This window comes from Sturnira hondurensis, unplaced genomic scaffold (assembly GCF_014824575.4).
Source record: "Sturnira hondurensis isolate 20B ecotype Veracruz unplaced genomic scaffold, ASM1482457v3 Scaffold0008723, whole genome shotgun sequence".
In the NCBI taxonomy this organism is placed as follows: Eukaryota; Metazoa; Chordata; class Mammalia; order Chiroptera; family Phyllostomidae; genus Sturnira; species Sturnira hondurensis.
In genome coordinates this window covers 5,323,598-5,344,123 of record NW_028081354.1, presented here as the reverse complement: position 1 = coordinate 5,344,123, position 20,526 = coordinate 5,323,598, and the positions used below count along the sequence as shown (strand labels likewise).

General features: G+C 43.3%; 1 protein-coding gene across 1 annotated transcript; it reads right to left on the bottom strand.

Annotated features, from left to right (window-relative positions):
- Positions 1-8,396: 8,396 nt before the first annotated feature.
- On the bottom strand, positions 8,397-20,510 carry PHF7 (PHD finger protein 7). Its single transcript, XM_037055723.1, has 11 exons — positions 19,485-20,510; positions 17,822-17,930; positions 17,064-17,116; positions 16,575-16,666; positions 12,270-12,371; positions 11,566-11,690; positions 10,940-11,099; positions 10,275-10,381; positions 9,730-9,846; positions 9,183-9,300; positions 8,397-8,962 (listed from the first exon to the last, which is right to left on the bottom strand). The coding sequence occupies exons 2-11, from the start codon at positions 17,863-17,865 to the stop codon at positions 8,726-8,728; spliced, it is 1,155 nt and encodes a 384-aa protein (XP_036911618.1). The 5' UTR covers positions 17,866-17,930; positions 19,485-20,510; the 3' UTR covers positions 8,397-8,725.
- Positions 20,511-20,526: the final 16 nt, after the last annotated feature.

Sequence of the window (20,526 nt, the reverse complement as noted above, 5' to 3'; positions counted from 1 at the left end):
AGAAATAGCCAACCTTTCAGATGCACAGTTCAAAACACTGGTAATCAGGATGCTCACAGAATTGGTTGATTTTAGCCACAAATTAGAGGAACATATGGAGGCTAAACTGATTGAAATGAAGGGAAATGCACAGGAAACCAATAGTGATGGAAAGGAAACTGGGACTCAAATCAATGGAGTGGACCAGAAGGAAGAAAGAAACAACCAAACAGAAAAGAAACAAGAATTAAAAAAAATGAAGAGAGGCTTAGGAACCTCCAGGACATCTTTAAACGTTCCAACAGCTGAATTATAGGGGCACCAGAAGGGGAAGAGGAACAGCCACAAGTGGAAAACTTATTTGAACAAATAATAAAGGAGAACTTCCCCAGTCTGGCAAAGGAAATAGACTTCCAGGAAGTCCAGGAAGCTCAGAGTCCCAAAGAAGTTGGACCCAAGAAGGAACACACCAAGGCACATCATAATTACATTACCCAAGATTAAAATGAAAGAGAGAATCCTAGAAGCAGCAAGAGATAAGGGGACAGTCACCTACAAAGGAGTTCCCATCAGACTGTCAGTGGATTTCTCAAAAGAGACCTTACAGGCAAGAAGGGGCTGGAAAGAAATATTCCAAGTCATGAAATCCAAAGACCTACAGCCAAGATTGCTCTATCCAGCAAAGCCCTCATTTAGAATGGAAGGGCAGGTTAAGTGCTTCTCAGATAACATCAAATTCAAGGAGTTCATCATCACCAAGCCCTTGTTATATGAAATGTTAAAGGGACTCATCTAAGAAAAAGAAGATAAAAAATATGAACAGTGAAAATACAGCAAACTCAGTTATTAACAACCATACCTGAAACAAAAGCAAACTAAGAGGACAGCTAGATCCAGAGCAGAACCATAGAAATGGAGATTACATGGAGGGTTAGCAATAGGGGAGTGGGAGGAGGAGAAGGGGGGAGAAGGCACAGAGAATAAGCAGCATAGATGGTAGGTAGAAAATAGATGGGGGGAGGGCAGGAATACTATGGGAAATACAGAATCTAAAAAACTTGTGACACATGGACATGAAGGAAAGGGGGAGAATGGTGGGGGAGAGGTGTGCAGGGTGGAGGGGAGTGAAGGGGGGAATGGGACAACTGTAATGGCATAATCAATAAAATATATTTAAAAAATATTGGGTCACTGATTGTGACAAATGTTCCACACTAATATAAGATGTCACTTATAGGGGAAACTGGGCTTGGGATATATAGGGATCCACTGTGCTTTTTCACATTTTTTTCTGTAAATCTAAAACTATCCCAAATTAAAAGTTTATTTCAGAAAAAAAGCCCAATAATTTAGTAGAGAACAATTGGTTATACTTAGGCCTAAATGAAGGACAGAACATTTCAAAGTTGGACTTTCAAGCCTATAAAAATGAGGTTGGCCATTAACATCAATGGAGAGTAAAGGTGTAAGATTAAGAAATACCAGGGTCTAGATGAAGTAATGCCTGCTTGAGTGAGGTTGATAGGGTAATAAAATGGGTATAATAGTTTATAGCTTTAATTTGAACATTTCACCTAAAATGTCACGTGTTGTGCTTGAGTGGGGTATTGTTATACTACAGAATTACATGCTTATGATTTTGTAAGAAAAGATTTTGTAATAAAAAGGGGGTGTTATTTGTGCTGGACCCTGTAGTTAGTAGGTGTGTGTAGGTGTCTATGTGAATCAAATGCACATGGAGGTTGGGCAACTACATGTCTGGGTGACAAAAGCATCTCTCATCCCCAAACTCCTGCCGCAAACTCAATCTCCTACTCACTGCAGCTGGAGTCCAGAAAAAACTGTTAGGGGACAATCACTTTCAGTTAAGATGATGTCTCTCACACTTTAGTATACCAAATTACTCTTTTAAAAGGAAAAGATACTATTCCAGATGTTTGAAAATATGCCTGGAGACCCAAGTTATAGAAACTCGAGATGAAGAAACTAAAGCCTGCCCTGCCTGGTGTGCCTCAGTGGATTGAGCGCTGGCCTGCGAACCAAAGGGTTGCTGGTTTGATTCCCAGTCAGGGCACATGCCTGGGTTGTGGGCCATGTCCCCAGTAGTGTGTGAGAGGCAGCCACACATTGATCTTTCTCTCTCTTCCTCTCTCTCTAAAAATAAATAAATAAAATCTTAAAAAATTAATAAAAAAACTAAAGCCTTAATATTAAAAATGTTTTTCAGTTATAAATGATTACTACAAGAGTTGTTTCTTTAGGATAAACAAAATATAATTTGTGAAATGAAAATCCACAATGAAAAACTATTAGCCCTGGCAGGTGTGGCTCAATGGACTGAATGCCAGCCTGCGAACTCAAAGGTCGCCAGTTCGATTCCCAGTCAGGACACATGCCTGAGTTACAGACCAGGTCCCCAGTGGAGGGTGTGTGAGAGGCAACCAATCGATGTATCTCTTGTACATTGATATTTCTTTCCCTCTCTTTCTCCCTCCCTTCCCCTCTCTCTAAAAATAAATAAATAAAATCTTTTAAAAAAACTATCAGAGTTCTGGCCAAGATGGAGGCGTAGGTAGAAACACTTTGCTTCCTTGCATGATCAACAGAAGGATAACAACCAATTTAAATACAAAAAAACAACCAGAACTGCCAGAAAGTCAAAGTGATTCCAACAAAGGGAGTCCAACAACCAAGAAGTTAAAGAAACATTTATCCAGATTGGTAAGAGGGGCAGAAATGGGGCCAGGACGCACAGCAAGGCAAGGAGGCAGACTGGATATTCCCACATTCATGCACAGATAAGCTGGGAAGAAGAAATGGGGGGTGAGACAGAGCACAAAACCCAGGGTTCCAGTGTGGGGAACTAAAGATTTCAAACTTCTGGCTGTGAATATCCATAGGGGTTGCAGCAGTAGGAGAAACTCCCACAAGAGTCTCACCAGAGTCCATTGGAGAGACCCACAGCATCCTAGAATATATACAAACCCACCCACATGGGAATTAGCACCTGAAAGGGCACAATCCACTTGTGGAAAGTGGGGGAAGTGATGGAGAGTAGGGCGAGAGCCAAGCAAACAGCACTTTTCCCTCTGACCTCTACCCCACAGACAGCGTCACGACACAGCTACATGGGCTGCCCCACCCTAGTGAATACCTAAGGCTCTGCCCCTTACAATGTAACAGGTGTGTCAACACAAAGAAATGTGGCCTAAATGAAAGAACAGATCAAAACTCTAGAACACAGATGGCAAACACAAGGCCCGTGGGCCAAATCCAGCCCTTCACCTTGTTTTATCCTACCCAGCACCTCATTTCTACCTGGCAGTGGTGCTGAGATCCTTGCCCCTAGTTAAGGAGTAGTCACATTTATACAGTCCTAAAATTATAGTTGGCACTTTGAAGGCAACCACAAAGTTGATGTGGTCCCCGGTGAAAATGAGTTTGACACCCCTGCTCTAGAAAAAGAACTAAGCGATGAGGGGATAGACAACCTATCAGATGCAGAGTTCAAAACACTGGTAATCAGGATGCTCACAGAAATGACTGAGCTGGGTTGCAAAATGGAGGAAAAGGTGAAGGCTGTATAAAGCGAAATAAAGGGAAATATACAGGGAACCAATGGTGAAAGGCAGGAATCCGGACTCAGATCAACAATTTGGAACAAAAGAAAGAAATGAACATTCAACCAGAATACAATGAAGAAACAAGAAGTCAAAAAAATGAAGAGAAGCTTAGGAACTTCCAGGACATCTAATATTCCAACATCCCAGTCATAGGAGTGCCAGAGGGAGAAGAGGAAGAGCAAATTGAAAACATATTTGAAAACATAATGAAGGAGAACTTCCCCAGTCTGGCAAAGGAAATAGACTTCCAGGAAGTCCAGGAAGCTCAGAGAGTCCCAAAGACGTTGGACCCAAAGAAGCACACACCAAGGTACATCATAATTACATTACACAAGATTAAAGATAAGGAAAGAATCTTAAAAGCAGCAAAAGAAAAGGAGACAGTTACTTACAAAGGAGTTCCCATAAGACTGTCAGCTTATTTCTCAAAAGAAACCTTAGAGGGCAAGATGGGGCTGGAAAGAAGTTTTTGAAGTTATGAAAGGCAAGGTTACTCAAGATTACTCCAAGATTACTCAATCCAGCAAAGCTATCATTTAGAATGGAAAGGCAGATAAAGTGCTTCCCAGATAAGGTCAAGTTAAAGGAGTTCATCATCATCAAGCCCTTGTTATATGAAACATTAAAGGGACTCATCTAAGAAAAAATGATAAAAAAACAAACAGTAAAATGACAACAAACTCATAGCTATCAACAACTGAACCTAAAAAACAAAAGCAAAAACTTAGCAAACAACTAGGACAGGAACAGAATCACAGCAATGGAGATCACATGCAGGGTTATCAGTGGGGAGGGAAAGGGGGAGAATGGGTCCAAAAGGTACAGGGAATAAGAAGCATAAATGGTAGGTACAAAACAGAGAGGGGGAGGTTAAGAATAGTATAGGAAATGGAGAAGCCAAAGAACTTATATGTACAACCCATAAACATGAACTCAGAAGCGGGCAATGCTATAGGGTAGCGGGGATGCTGGGAGGAGGAGAATAAAGGGGAGAAAAAAACTGGAACAACTGTAATAGCATAATCAATAAAATATACTTAAAAAAACTATATAAAAAAAGCTATCGTCACTTGCAGAGCTTTGACAAAGTGTCCTTGGATGCCCAGGTTAGGAAGCACAGCACTGAGTCATCAAACTCAAGAGAGAGAATATTAAGAACAAAGGCATAGTCATGCAGAGGCCTAGGATGATATTTGTGTGGTAGGCCCAGGAAGCAGCCAGCTCAGGAGTAAGCTCTTGGAGGGAGATCTTCCAGGAAAGAAGTACAGCTGATGGTGATCTGATTGATGCCTGTACTTTGAAGCAATTGATCATGTGGAACATTTGGGAAGAATTATTCATTGTTATATAGCAGGGGTGTCAAACTCATATTCACCGGGGGCCACATCAGTCTCAGGGGTGCCTTCAAAGGGCCGAATGTAATTTCAACTTCTTATCAGTTAAGTAGTAGTTACATTTATACAGTCCTAAAATTATTTCAGCCCTTTGAAGGCAATCATGAGGCTGATGTGGCCCCCAGTGAAAATGAGTTTGACACCCCTGTTATATAGCAAATAACAGGAAACATTCATTGAAGTACTTTACTTCAAATGAAGTAAACATTCATTTCACTTAAAAAATTGTACAGGAGAGACTTCCAGCCAAGATGGAGGCATAGGTAAACACGCTTCAACTCTGCACACAACTACAGTGAAAATTACAGCCAGGTTTGTCAGAAAATTGAGCTGTATGGAAATCTGACAACCAAGAATTTAAAGAAGCCACATTCATCCAGATGGGTAGGAGGGGTGGAAGCAGAAGCACAGAGAGGAGTGGAAGGGAGGTGGAATAGGCGATGCCACATTCATATATGGTAGATAAAAATCAGGAGGGATAGCCTTGGCTGGTGTTGCTCAGTGGGTTGGTTTAGTGCTGGCCTGCAAACCAAAGGGTCACCAGCTTGATTCCCATTCACGGCACATGCCTGGGCTTCAGGAGTGAGGGATCCCAGACCACCCACCCAGCCCAGGTTTCCAGCTCCAGGAAGCTAGTACCCCTATACTTCTGGCTGCATACACAAGTGAGGGTTAGGGAGGCAGAAGAAACTGTGGGATTCTCTCTCTTAAAGGGCCCTCAATGGACTTAGGACTCATGTAGACCCACCCCCACTTGGATTTAGCACAAGGGCAACAGCTGGAAGGGCACAAGTGGCATACAGGGAGAGGGGAGAAAGTGAAGTGGTTGGCAAGGGGGCAAGTGCCAGGGAGACACCTTCCTCTCTGGAATCTCCAGAGGACAGGCAGCAGCGCTGTCCCTTCTCTGAGCCTTCCTCCACACAGAGGCACAAAGTGGTGAAATGGGTTGCTCCACCCTGGCAACTACCTAAGGCTCTGGCCCACACAATTTATAGGTGACTTTTCTATAATAGGCCATGTTACTAAGACAGGGAGTCAAAGTAGCACTACCCAAACAAATACAGGGAGGCTGCCAAATATTGAGGAAACAAGGAAATATGGCCTAAATAAAAAAAAACAGAACAAAATTTCAGGAAAAGAACTAAATAAAATGGAGATAAACAACCTATCAGATGCAGAGTTTAAAACACTGGTTATCAGGATGCTCAAAGAACTCATTGGGATTTGCAACAGCATAAAAAAGACCCAGGCAGAAATGAAGGTTGCATTAAGTGAAATAAAGAAAAATCCACAGGGAACCAACAGTGGAGCGGATGAAGCCAAGATTCAAACCAATGATTTGGAAGTAAGGAAAAAATAAGCATTCAATCAGAACAGCAAGAAGAAAAAAGATTTTAAAAAAAGAATAGAATAAGGAGTCTCTGAACATCTCCAAACATACCAACATCTGAATCATAGAGGTGCCAGAGTAGAAGAGAAAGAGCAAGAAACTGAAAACTTATTTGAAAAAATAATGAAAGAAAACTTCCCTAATTTGATGAAGGAAATAGACATACAAGTCCAGGAAGCACAGAGAGTCCCAAACAAGTTAGACAGGAACAGGAACATATCAAGACACATCATAATTAAAATGCCAAAGATTAAAGATAAAGAGAGAATCTTAAGAGCAGAAAGAGAAAAGTAGAGAGTTACCTATAGGGAAGTCCCATAAGACTGTCAGCTGATTTCTCAAGAGTATTTTGCAGGCAAGAAGGGACTGGCAAGAAGTTTTCAAAGTGATGAAAAGCAAGCACTTACAACCTAGATTACTCTATCCAGCAAAACTATCATTTAGAATGGAAGGGCAGATAAAGAGCTTCCCAGACGAGATAAAACTAAAGGCGTTATCATCAGCAAGCCCTTATTATATGAAATATTAAAGGGAATTGTATAAGAAAAAGAAGATCAAAATTATGAACATTGAAATGGCAACAAATGCACAACTATCAAAACTGAATCTAAAAAACAAATGAATCAAACAATCAGAACAGGAACAGAATCATAGATGTGGAGATCATTTGGAGGGCCATCAGCTGGGAGGGGTAAGAGGGAGAATGGGGGAAAGGTTCAAGGATTAAGAAGTACTAACTGGTAGGTACAGAATAGACAGGGGGATATTAAGAACAGTATAGCAAATGGAGTAGCCAAAGAACTTATATGCATGACCAATGGGCATGAATTTAGGGGGGATCGCTGGAGGGAAGGAGGGTACCAGGCAGGGGAGGGCAAAGGGGGAAAATTGGCTAATGGTAATAGCTTAATCAACAAAATATATTTAAAATGTAAAGGGGAGAGAAAATAATTGTGCTGTACTGCCTGGCTTAAAAATTGTGATGCAATTTTTAAAAGAGAATAAAAATGAGAAGGCTTACAAGTGCTAGATCTTTATGTAATAGGAAGTGAATAATGTCAAAGATTAAGAAATCAAGACATGGCTTTAAAAAAGTAAGAAGTTTTTGTCTTTAAAGAGGACTGACAGTAAGGAAGGCTAAGTCAAGAGACTTTTTCATTATAATCCTTTTGGTGCTTCTTAAGATTTTTTAAAAAGTCTGTATCACTTTGCCTATATACTTTAATACGAAAAGACACAATTTATAACCCCTCATTCCTGCTGTGTGATTCCAAGGAAAACCAGTCAAATCTGAAGGCAAGCACCACACACGACTTGACATGTCTCCAGGGGTCAGCAATATTTGAACCAAGAACCCCGACCTTTGCCACTAGTGGCCATGACCCAGTGAGACCCTGAGAATTCAGTTTCTGGCAATAGTCCTGAATTTGTCCCACTAATCCAAGTCCCACAAAATCACAGGGGAACCCCCCCACATGTGAGCTAGGTTGTATTCAATTGCTCCCAAGGTCTTCAGCTGCTCCTCATCCTAGCTGCCTTACTTGAGGTAACGGTCCTGGCTGGATACCCTTACCTACCCGAAATGCCTGAGCCACCAGGCTGAGAGAGGGTTTGTGTGGAGGTGTGTCTTCACTCATGCTGTGGGAATTAGTGGAGTTCCTTCCGCTTCATGTGAGCATGGCAGTCCCTGGCCTGTTTGAGTCTGGGGCCCCAAGCCTTGCAACAGTGGCCTCTTCTCAGTCCAGTGTGGACTTCTCTGCTGGCTTACCTCCCTAATGAGAACCTGTGTGTTTATTTGCACAATAATGAACTCTCTGTCCCTGTAAAGTTGATTTCCCTGCAAACTGCCTCCCTCCAAAGCAACATATCTATATTCTAAATGGAAAGTGCTACATTTATGTCACTGAATTTTATAGTTTTTCTGTTCCCTCACTCTATCCTCCGGATTCCTTACTGTGCTAGATAAAATCCAGAATGAATTTCTAAGGAGACATCGATGGAGAGAAAGCCTTTATTTGGATTACAAACTTGGGTGATGTAAGAAGAGGCACATGGGAACCATGTTAGAGTGGAAGAATCTTGGGGGAAGAAGAGAAAAAAGCCCCCCTGGGAATCAGGCCAAAAGAGCAGAGACGCTAGCTGTCGTAGCCACATACACGTTCTGTGCCTGGCATTGGAACAGCGCAGTCCTCAACGCCTCTGGGACTTCTCTTTCTTTGGTCCACAGTCTCACTGCTGGCCCCCTTTCCTGGTCTCACAGTTCTAAAGTGGTCTCACCCCAAACTTGTTGGAGGAAGTTTTGTACCCAAATATGCTTGGTAACAACTACTTAGAAGCCACTATTTGTACTTTTTGCAGCTTTTAGTTATTTTGACACCCTTGGACCACCAGAAGTGGACCCTCCTGCTGCCAGAGGACCCTGATTTCATTAGTAAGGAAGGTCCTGGGCAATCAGTTTGAGAAGGGCCCAGATTCTCTTCCAGGTTGGTGTCTCTGCAGTAATGCTCACCCCCGCCCCCTGCCCCCCCCGAGTAGAAGGTGCTGCTGCAGCAGGGGATGTCACCTGAGGTTTCAGTCTGTGGTGAAAAAAAGGTGCGAGAGGACAACTCAGCCCTCTGTCTGTCTCTCCCAGGTACTGGTTCTTAAGCCCCACCACAGCCACTTTAATTCCCAAACTGGAGGCACCACTTCGAACTCCCCAACTGGTGGTGCGCCCTCCTCCTTTCTCAGGCACCACGGTTCCTCCACCCTGTCCCCAGTTTTTAGATCAGACCATCCCTCAGCCTCACCTGTGACTTCAGGCAAAGGTGCACACTCCTCACACTCCCATTTCTTACTGTTGGATCTAAGAAAGGAGCAATCTCTATGGGTTCCGTGGGATCCGCATGTAGCACACAGAATGAGGCTCCACCTCCTACAGGAAGACAAGGAAGGGTTGTGGGCACACACACACAGCACTAACTACCACTCTTGGGATGTTCATTACAGGGTAGGCCTTTGCTGAGGTTTCCCAGGCATTTTTCACTGTATGTTCTACCCACGATGGACATGTGGCTGTGTGCTGATGCAGGAAGCTGCAGTTAGGCACAGACACTTGAAGGGTGGATTTGGAGAGGAACTGGCCCTCAGTGCCTCTCCATTGGGCACAAGGAGAAGCAGATCCTGCAGAGAGATCTGCTCACACCCGTGTGAGTCCTAGGCTGCTCAAGAATGGGACTTAGCAATTGTGTTCATCCTGAGGTCTGCAGACAAAAATGATTTTTTTGCTCTTAATAACTGTGCCAAGGTCTAACTCTGAGATGGCACTGATGAGAGGTCTTTCAAGCCAGAAGCCTTTCCCTACCCTTCATCCTCAAAGATGTCTCTGCCTTGTTCATACAAACAGATGGGGGCATCACAGTGCCGATAGCGCTGATACAAGTCTGAGAAAGCCCCTGGCTCGAGTTCCCAGGCAGCATCTCTGCAGTGAGAGGAGAAACAGTGAGTAAGGGACACATAAACTGGTGGGTGAAACCACTGTCCACCTGGGAGGAACTAGGAAGAACTCAAACTAGCACAGCAAGAGAGTCCAACCGGCTGCCTGAATAATGTCAGCAAGGCTGGGCGGTGGCCTGGCAGTGGGAGAGGGACGAAGCAGGACGACTGGAACACGGGGGCTCCTTAGTTTCCCAGTGGAATTCAAGAACCCACCCGACTCATGGAATTCTGATCTCTAAAGCACCCTTTTCAGAAACACGCCTATCTTCCAACCCTCTCGGCCCCCCTCCTTTTCTTTTGATACTTGGAAAGCTCTCCTTCCACCCCTTCCCTCTTCACCATGTACTTACTTCCTCTGGGTATCTAGGCAACCACTCCCTGGCTCAATTCTTGCTTCAGGGTTTCCCCTACCTGTCTGGAATATGAATTCCCATTCTTAGCATTTCTTGAGGAAACTCTTCTCGATTGTTACAATGCGGACATTTGAAGAAATGCTTTGCTGATGTGTGGGCATATTTCTGTAAGAGAAACATGGAAAAACTTTGTTTATAAAAATAGTCTTTGATCACCTCATTTCCACTTCACCTTCATCTCACAAAGAGGATGTTCCCAAGAAAGCTTGACTGGGGCTTCCAGGAAAAGGAGTTTGGGGTGGTTAGGATGAGGGCTGCAAATTCCAGTGCCAGACCAGGGACCAAAAGCTCAAGAGACTTTCCAGAAATACCTTAGTTGTCACCTCTGGCCATGGGGCTTGGCAGTGCTGGCCCAGTAAGACTCTGGTACCTGGATACCTATTTCCCTTTCCTTCCATTCAAGGAAAAAATACTGATTGGGAGGCTACGTAACTTATTCTAGGATGAGCTCATTTGCTCTAGCTATCCTGAGGATTTTGCAGTCTAAATCTTATCTGTGAATGAGGTCCTACAGGTCAAGGGTGACCTGGGACTGAGCTGACTTTCATCTGAATCCCTGGGACCAGCCCCGTGTACCGGCCTCCAGTCAAGATTGCCTAAGCATTCCCAGGGTGCTCGAACTAGGGCAGTTGTGGGAGGTCCCCACGGCCGAGGGAGCCCCACCTGTATGCACTTGCGGTGGTAGATAGTTTGACTACAGCATGGACTCTGGATGTTTTCAACACTTGCTTGGGATAAGTCTTCACAACACAAGACGCAGCCTTCCTTCCCAACATTCCCCCACTGGATGTCCTGTGTTGGACGATGTTTTTCACAAAATGATCTGTGACACAGTAAATAGACTCGGTTTTGATTTGTCATTAATGGAATTTTCCAGCTGCCTGGCCTAAGGAGGGAAATCAGCTGCCCAGGCTGGTGCCCAGCGAACCTCAGTGCATGGGGTGGGAGGAGGGGAGGAGGAGGAGGGTGAAAAACAGCTTTCTCACAGCTGCTCTCCCACTCAGCAAAGCTCCTGGGACTATCTCTACAGCCTTTCTCGTTCCTGAAAGCCCCACTTCGTTCTGAGCAGCTGTCTAAGAACCTCAGCTGTTTGTAATTTCAGAAGGGGACAGGAAGCAAGAAGTAACCCTTGTGGAACTGCCAAGTCAAGACACTCTCACTGTTGAACAGAGGGACAGATTTACTGGTGAAGCAAAACAGGCCGGTGCAAGCTGAACTCTGATTTGATTAATGGCTAATTAATAGCCAGTTACAAAAGGGCAACCCGACTTTTCCCCTTCATCACCCACTTGTACTCTCCAAAAAACTGTGAAAGGCAACCCCTTTCTTGGCCACAAGGAAGGTGGAAGTTTCTGACGCAATGATCCTTCTGGCAGTTGATGGCAGCTCCCTTTTTCTTGCACACAAAGCAGATCTGCAAACGAGATCCCAGACAGTGCTTAGGACCCACAGAAAGACAAACAACATTCTGTGGCACATCATTCTCTGGAATGGAAATCTTGAGAAGCAACAGCCCTTCCCTTTCCTCAGTGGACCTGAAANTTGGCCACAAGGAAGGTGGAAGTTTCTGACGCAATGATCCTTCTGGCAGTTGATGGCAGCTCCCTTTTTCTTGCACACAAAGCAGATCTGCAAACGAGATCCCAGACAGTGCTTAGGACCCGCAGAAAGACAAACAACATTCTGTGGCACATCATTCTCTGGAATGGAAATCTTGAGAAGCAACAGCCCTTCCCTTTCCTCAGTGGACCTGAAAACTCTGCAGCTTCAGGCAGCACTGATTCTTTTTTGTTTTCTCCGGATGTTACTCCCTCTCCTTACTTAGAATACTACGCCTTAAAGAAGCATGGAACTTAAGAGAAGGAGCAGTTGGGAAATCCAGGAGTCCTTTGATTTCTAAATTAGCAACTAGGAAAAAGAAAGGAAGCAGGGACAGTCAGGGAGGTGTGAAAGGAGGTCTTGCCCAAGGCCCCCATTCCAGGGGGATTCTAACCTTCCTAGAAGCCCGGGCTGCCTCCTTTTTGATGTCTTCAGGCAGGAATCCATGGAAACCTCTGTTAGTCTGTCCCCGCTGAAGCAGCTTGCTAGACAGAATCTGTGGGGAGGAGTGTGCACAGAACCAGGCTGTCAATATTGATGACCGGTGAAAAAGTGCAGTGCGGTGGAGAGGACAGGGTAGAAATAGAGCCTGCCGGAATATATACGCATTTACAGGGTAATTTACTTAACAAAGGCTTACATAGTATTGACTATACGTGGACGCTCTAAGTCCTTTTCGAATATGAACTCATTTACCCCTCATAACAACCTTAAGATATAGGTACTATCATCATCCCCATTTTATAGGAGACATGATGTGACCGGCTCAAGTCTGCAGAAACTCAGAGACTCTGCTCTTAACCGCCTTTGGGCTCTGCTGCGTCTCACTTACTGAGGACTGCTTTTGAGTGTTGGGGAGACACTCCGTGTGTGTGATCTCATTGTATGTTCACCATGACCTTGTGGTGATACAGATGCTGTTGTGATCCTCACCTTGCAGAGGAGGCCACTGAACTGCAGCACGGTAAGCGTGGCTGGGGTCTCACAGCCACAGCCACGGGCCCCCAGAACCCGCACTCTTACCCCTTCTGCTGTGCTGCCCCCTTGGCATAGAACAAATACCTTCTCAGAGTGTGTTCTCTATAGGAAGGGAAACAAGGCTCTAAAATATTTTCCCTGTAGACATTCTGCTTTCAAGTGAAAGGAGAGAAACTGAACTTTTTAAAAACACGTTTTAGCTCTGACTGCCCTAACACGGTTGGAAGAATGTCAGCACCCCAGACCCACTGTAGGAATCTTCCAAACACGCCGGGGAGCGCACTCAACTTCCTGCAGGAATCACGCTGAAAGGGGACTTGGGTTACTTTAACATGGGAGAGGAGGTGACCCTACAAGGTTAGACAACTTGAGGGCACTTAAATTAGAAACATATGTTCCCAATTAGAGTTAAAACTCTAAATTTATTTTAAAACTAATTATCTCAGGGCTTTAGGACTACATGAGCGATTTCTCTTTTATTTATAAGTATTATTGTTTTCTACAGTGAGCATATATTATTTCTATAAACAGAAAAATTAATAGTGAAAGATTAGAAATAATCTAAATGTCCTTTAAAAGGGATTTGTTTTTATACTTTTTGGCATATCCATACCATGGAATACCGATTAGCTATTAAACAGAAAAAACTAGATCGATATGTTGTATATGAAATGGCCAGTAAAAAACCAAAATACCAATAAAAACACTGTGTATAGTGTGTTTATTTTTATGTTGAAAATGTATGTGCTTATACATGCATTGAAATTAACCAAGTACTGACACCAAAATCAGACAGGACTTACAAGAGAGGAAAATTACAGACCAATTGTTCTCATGACCATAGATGTAAAAATGAAACAAAATATTAACAACTGAATCCAGCACCATATAAAAGGGATAAAACATCACGACCAAGCAGAGTCTATACCAGAAATGCAAAGTTAGTTTAACGTTAAAGATTTCCATTGATATAACAAGTCACATTAACAAATTAAGGAAAAAAATGATCATCTCAATAGATGCAGAAAAAGTATTTGACAAAATTCAATACACATTCATAATACCCTTCAGCAAACTAGATATAAAAGGGAACCTCTTCAATCTAATGAAAAGAACCCATGAAAAACCCACAGTTAGCATATTTTAATGGTGAAAAATTAGATACTGTCCTTTGATGTTGAACACAAGGACACTCATCACATAACTTCTGCTGAACACTAGACTGAAGGTCCTAGCTAGTACAGAAAGTCAACAAGAAGAAATAAAAAACATAAAGGTTGGAAAGGAAGTAGTAGAACTGTCTTTATTCACACATAACATAGTTGTGTACATAGGGAACCCTAAGGCATTTACAAAAGAAAAACACCCAAAACTACTGAATTAGTATGTGAATTTAAACAAGACTAAAGGATATAAAATCAATGTACAGATATAAACTGCATTTCTATATACCAACAACAAACTTGAAAACTTTAAAATAGAATTTAAAATAGCATAAAATCATAAAATATTTAGGAATATATTTAAAAGATGTGCAAGTGTTCTTCACTAAACACAAACAAACACACAAACAAACATTGCTAAGATACATTTTAAAGGACCCAAGTAAATGTTGAACTGTATCACGTCCATGGATTGGCAGACTCAATATTGTTTGTTACTCTTCACTGTATTCCCCATCTCAAACCACACCACAGTCCTGAAAAGCTTTCTTTTTTTAATTTAAAGAAAAATTAAAAGTTAACTATAAAATTCATATGGAAAAGAAAAGGACCCAATAGTCAAAGCAATCTTGGAAAATACTGCAACACCTACAAAATCCTTAATTTCAAAACACTATAATGCCACAAAAATCAAGACAGTGTTGTACTGGTATAAGGACCAATAGATCAATAACATGAAATAGGTCATTTAGATACACGGATATATAGATGGTGAATTAATTTTTAAAAAGGCACCAAGATAATTCAATGCATATGTAAAGAATTCTTTGGAGACACAAAAAAACACTAATGATAGATGAAAAAATTGATAAACTGGACTTCAAGATTAAAAACTTTTTTTTGAAAGACACCATTAAAAAATGAAAAGGCAACCCAACAGGGAAAAAATAGTCATAATATACATATCTGAAAAGAGATTTGTATCCAGAATATACATAAAGAACTATTATAATGAATTCAGTCAAAAGAACCTAGCTTTTAAAATGGACAAAACCACCCTGACTGGTGTGGGTTGGTAGGCTGGGCGTCGCTCCATGGACCTGAAGGTTGTGGGTTTGATTCCTGGTCAGGGTACCTGCCTGGGTTGCGGGCCTGGTCCCTGGTTGGGGACCTGCAGGAGGCAACTGGTTGATGTTTATCTCGCACATCAATGTCTCTCTCCCTTTCTTTCTCCCTCCCTTCCCCCTCTCTAAAAATAAGTAAGTACAATTAAAAAGACAAACAGACACTTCATGAAAGAAAATATGTAAATGGCCAATAGGTACATGAAAAGAAGCTCAGCATCTTAAGACACCAGAAAAACGCAATTTAAAACTACAGAGCAATACCAATACACACCTAATAGAATGGCTAAAATTAAAAAGACTGAAAATATGCCCTGGTTGGTGTGGTCAGTGGATTGAGTGCCCACCTGTGAACCAAAGGGTTGCCAGTTTGATACCCAATCAGGGCACATGCCTGGGCTGCCCGTCAGGTCCCCAGTTGGGGGCATGAGAGAGGCAAGCACACATTGCTGTTTGCCTCTCCCTTCCCCTCTCTCTAGAAATAAATAAAATCTTAAAACAAAACAAAAAAGAATGACAGTATGAAGTTCTAGCAAAAATACTGTGCAACTGGGACTTCATAAATTGCCAGTGGTATAACTGGTATATAACTCATAGAGTGTAAACTGGTATCACTTTGGAAAGTCATTTGGCAACTTCACAAAAAGTTAAACATATAGTTGGCATACAGTCAGTAATTCTACTCCTAGGTATTTGTCCAAGAAAAGTGACCACGTATTCACAAAAAGACTTGTTCATGAATGTTCACAGCAGCTTTATTGATAATAACCTGCAAGTGGAAACAATTCAAATGTCCCTCAACAGGCGGCTAAGCAAATTGAAATATATGCATACCACAGAACACCTACTGGGGAATGAAAAGGCACAAGCTACTAATGCATTTAACAACCTGAATCAATCTCCAAAAATCTTCACTGCGTTGACTGAAAGAAGTGAGACGCAAGAGTACAAACTATATGATCCCATTTATATGAATAGGCCAAAGTAATCTATAGATCAGTGGTTATCTCTAAAGGGACTGACTGGAAGAGGGCAGGAGGGAACTATCTAGGGTGATGGGAGTAATTATTTTCATTCAGACAGTATTCACATGGAGATATGCATTATATATAACATGAGTGCTTTCTGTAGTATGTAAGTTATATCTAATAGAAAAATTGGGAAAAATCACTTAAAGGACTGTTGCTAGCATTTGCTTCTAGGAAGAGTGAGAAAAATGAGACATACTGTTTTTGGAAGGGACATTTAATTGTACATATTTTATACTGTTAGGGTTTTATACCTGGTATGTCTATTGCTATTTAAAAATCAGATTTTAAAAGAAAAAAGCTATTAAGGAAAACAAATGGTTATGGATCTGAGGCTGGATGCAAAACCAGAGAACAGACTGTAGAGCAAAAGCCAGGAGACATTCAAAGGGAGACTTGTACTCACAAGACAGAAATAGTGCATGCTGAGATTGTCTTTTTGAAGAAATTCCCCTAATTTTTCGGGATCCCCAGGTTCTTGAAGGCATAGCAGGCATACTGGAATAGAGAATGTTAAGAATTCACTTTGAGAATGTAACCGCCTCTCTAAGTACCAGGAGGAGTAGAGTATTGGAAACAGGGTCATTTTGACAAGGAGGAAGGTTGGATCGAAGTGTTATTTGGTATCAATTAGGTCTTTATATAATTTTGGCCACATTTGAAGGACTTGGTTACAACTACTCACTTCATATTTTTGGTCTTACGTGGACTTAATTAACTTGTTTCTTGAACTTTGGATGTGACATTAAAAAATGATAAACCCTGAGTTCTTCAGAATCTTAGAGAATCTGGGAAGTAGAACTGGCAGTGAGAGGGGCATGTCTGTCGCCCTACGCAGGTGGCCTTCACTGTGGTTGGGAGGCAGAAGCCACATAAAACCTCCAGTCTTCCTTACCAGGCCCTGAAGATGGCTTCCTCTGGGTCACCCCTCTCATCTTGGCAGATTTTCTATATGAGAAGGGAGAAGGATCCTGTCAACATCCCGTGTAACATTTCCCTCAAAATGCCATCCATGGGTCTGATGAAGTACCAGAATATTTGAAGGCTAAGATATCAGTTCTTCTATTTTATATTCTTCGAAAGTACAAAGCATACCTACTGAATTGTGTGAGATAGTAACCATCTTTCTGTTCCTGGTGCCTGTGTTGACTAAATGAATGCAGGAGCAAACATCCTTTTACTATTTCTCCTGTCATCTACTCTGAATCTCAGGTGCTATCACATTCACAAAGCATAATAAAATGATACTAAGATCAAGAATTTCATATTGCTAGACATTATTCTTGGCTCTTTACATGTGTTAGCTCAGTGAATCTACAGAATGTTTTAAAAAGTGGGTGCTATTATTATGCATATTTTCCAGATGAGGAAACAGAAGCATAAAGAAATGAAGTAACCTTTCCCAGGTCACTTGTTAGCAAGTGTTACACCCAGCATAGGAACTTAGGCAGTAGGGTTCAAGAGCCAGTGCTTTGCTGCTACGGAAAGTCCTGGGAGGACAGGTTACTGGGCAGCTTCCAGACTATCAGTGGTGTGTGCTTGCATACTACCCAACCCTAGCCCCCAACACCATGCAAAGGAGGGAAAGAGTACAGCATAAACCACAGGCCATTGAACAATTTATCCCAAACTCCCTTATGTCACCTACTCTACCTCAATCTTTGACATTCCTTCTTCTTTTCTTTTATAGTCTTCATTCGCTGCAGCCTCTCTCTCCTATCTTAATTCTTCTATATTATTATGAGAATACAGGCTCTTCTAGCTATAGAAATAAACAGGGCTTGGTTAGCAATTTTATGCTACAGTTAATTATCAAGTTCCACAGGGTCAAAGCAATAGGGCACTTCACCTCCCAACCCATACAACAGAATATAAGGGACCCACCCAGTGTCAATACTAGTAATAGCCAATAATTATTAAATTGTGCCAATAATTGTTCTAGAAAATTTTAAAAGATTTTATTTATTTCTAGAAACAGAGGATGGGAAGGAGAAAGAGATGGAAAGAAACATCAGTGTGCTCTCATCGGTATGTAAGTATAACTTACATACTACAGAAAGCATTCATGTTATATATAGTGCATATCTCCATGTGAATACTGTCTGAATGAAAATAAATACTCCCATCACCCTAGATAGTTCCCTCCTGCCATCTTCCGGTCAGTCCCTTCAGAGATAATCACTGATCTATAGATTACTTTGGCCTATTCATATAAATGGGATCATATAGTTTGTACTCTTGCGTCTCGCTTCTTTCAGTCAACGCAGTGAAGATTTTTGGAGATGATTCAGGTTGTTAAATGCATTAGTAGCTTGTGCCTTTTCATTCCCCAGTAGGTGTTCCCTCTCACACCCCTCCCCTAATCTGGAACCTGGCCCACAGCTCAGGCATGTGCCCTGCCAGGAATCAACCTTTCACTTCATGGGAAGATGCCACGCTGGTGAGGGATGTTTTACATGTGTTAACTCACAAAACTCTCATGCAACAGGTGACATTATTATCCCCATTTTCCAGACGAGGAGACTGAAGCACAGAGGTCACAGAGAGGCACTTGCTTATGGTCAGAGGTACTGCTCTCACACAGCAGTGTAAGAACTTGGAACCATTGCCTGAACTGGCTAAATGGTTGTTTTCTTTGTGCCTACTAAATCCATGAGGTTGCATGCATGAAAAAAAGGCTCCTTTCATCCCCAAGTATGGGCACCTTAATTTTGACCAGTAAAGGGTAGATTAGCTAGTTCTTTCCCAGGAGGAGCTTGTGAGACTTCATCTGTCCAAAGCAACAACTCCCTCTAGTGAGAGACAAGAGGTAACACTGACAAACTACCCTTTGGCTCCTGCCACTTTTCACCAGGTTCAGGTGGCCATTGAGATTTGGCCTGTTCTCAACCTTTGTCTAGCTCTGAGCCAAGAGTAAAATGCCTAACTGTGGGGAAGACACCTGCCACTACTCCCCCCACCAACGTCAGCGGATTGCAAATTGAGTTTTCATTGGCCAGGGGGAATCCCTAAAAGGGAAGGGGGACAAAATAAGTAAAATCCACTCCTATGAAGGAAGATCTGTTTAGTCAGGGGAGAATAGGACCGTATTTCCTAGGAGAACTGAGTGAATGAAGTCACTCCAGGGATACACACTCCAGCACCCATGTCCTCACTGCACAGCTGGGGAGCCGTGAACATCTTCAAGCGCCTGTTGAACACAACCAGTAAGGCAACTACTAAGGCTACACCCCCTTCCTCTCTTTGGGTTTGTTCCATTCCTCTTCTAACCCATGAGTTGCACCTGCAGAAGCAATGACATTGGGTGGCTTCTTACTCAACAAAAGCACTTGGACAGGCTGGAAGAGGAGAGAAGAGCGTGCAGTAGGGGATTCACGTGAGGTGACTACTGAACGGTTCCGAGTTGTGGGGAGGGACCCCGATTGTCTAGCAATAGAAACAAAACCTTGAAACCTCAGTTCTTTGCATCGCTGGGCTAAGACGTTCCTGGAATGGGTTCTGTGCACACTGGTAGTTACGGGAAGACGCCACAATCTTCAAAGTACTGAAGGAGGGTCGATGCCAGGGGGCGCTTACTCAAGCGGCTCAGTCCGAGATTTCCTATCCTTGCGAAGCCCCTTTGAAACGGTTACCAAATTGTTTCGCTGGATAAAGGCTGGGTAGGAGCTTGTTGAGAAAATTAAAAATAAACAAGCGTGTTCGGCCCCGCCGCCACAAGAATAAACAATGATTGGTTTGGAAAATACGTGTCGGTGTGGCCACAACCGTCCCCAGGAGGTAACGGCCAGCGAAAGGGCTCAAGGAGCATCCCGCGGAGGCCAGACCAGGATCATGTCGCCCCTGCGGAGAGGCTGGTGCGGGGCCGGTTAGGAGGTCGCCTCCGCCGCTCACTCCTCAAGATACCACACGGGCCGCAGCTCCAGGCCGGGGGCGCCAGCTCAGTTGTGGCCGAGGGCGATTCGGTCCCGGAGCTTTATTCGTTGTGTGTGCCTCAAGGGCGGCCGCCCCGCGCGGTGACTGCGCCGGCGAAGGGGGCGGGTGCGCAAACGGGGGCCGAGTCATGCGGCCTACGACCCAGGGAGATTGCGGCCCCGAGGACTACGGCTACGCGGACGGTTGCCAGAGCCGAACCGCTAACGGCCGAGCGCTAACGACCGCGCACCTGCCCCTCCACACACTTCTGCCCCCTTCTCTCGCGCCAAGCGCGTACACACTGCGCGCCCCGCCTTTCGTGTGGCCACGCCCCCTACCTCGCCCCGGACTTGTTCGCTCGCCGGTGGAGTCAAACCCGCGGAAGACGAACCTAGAGGCGGGGCGGAGACCGTCGCTCTGTTGTGACGTTGCCACCGGCGCGGACG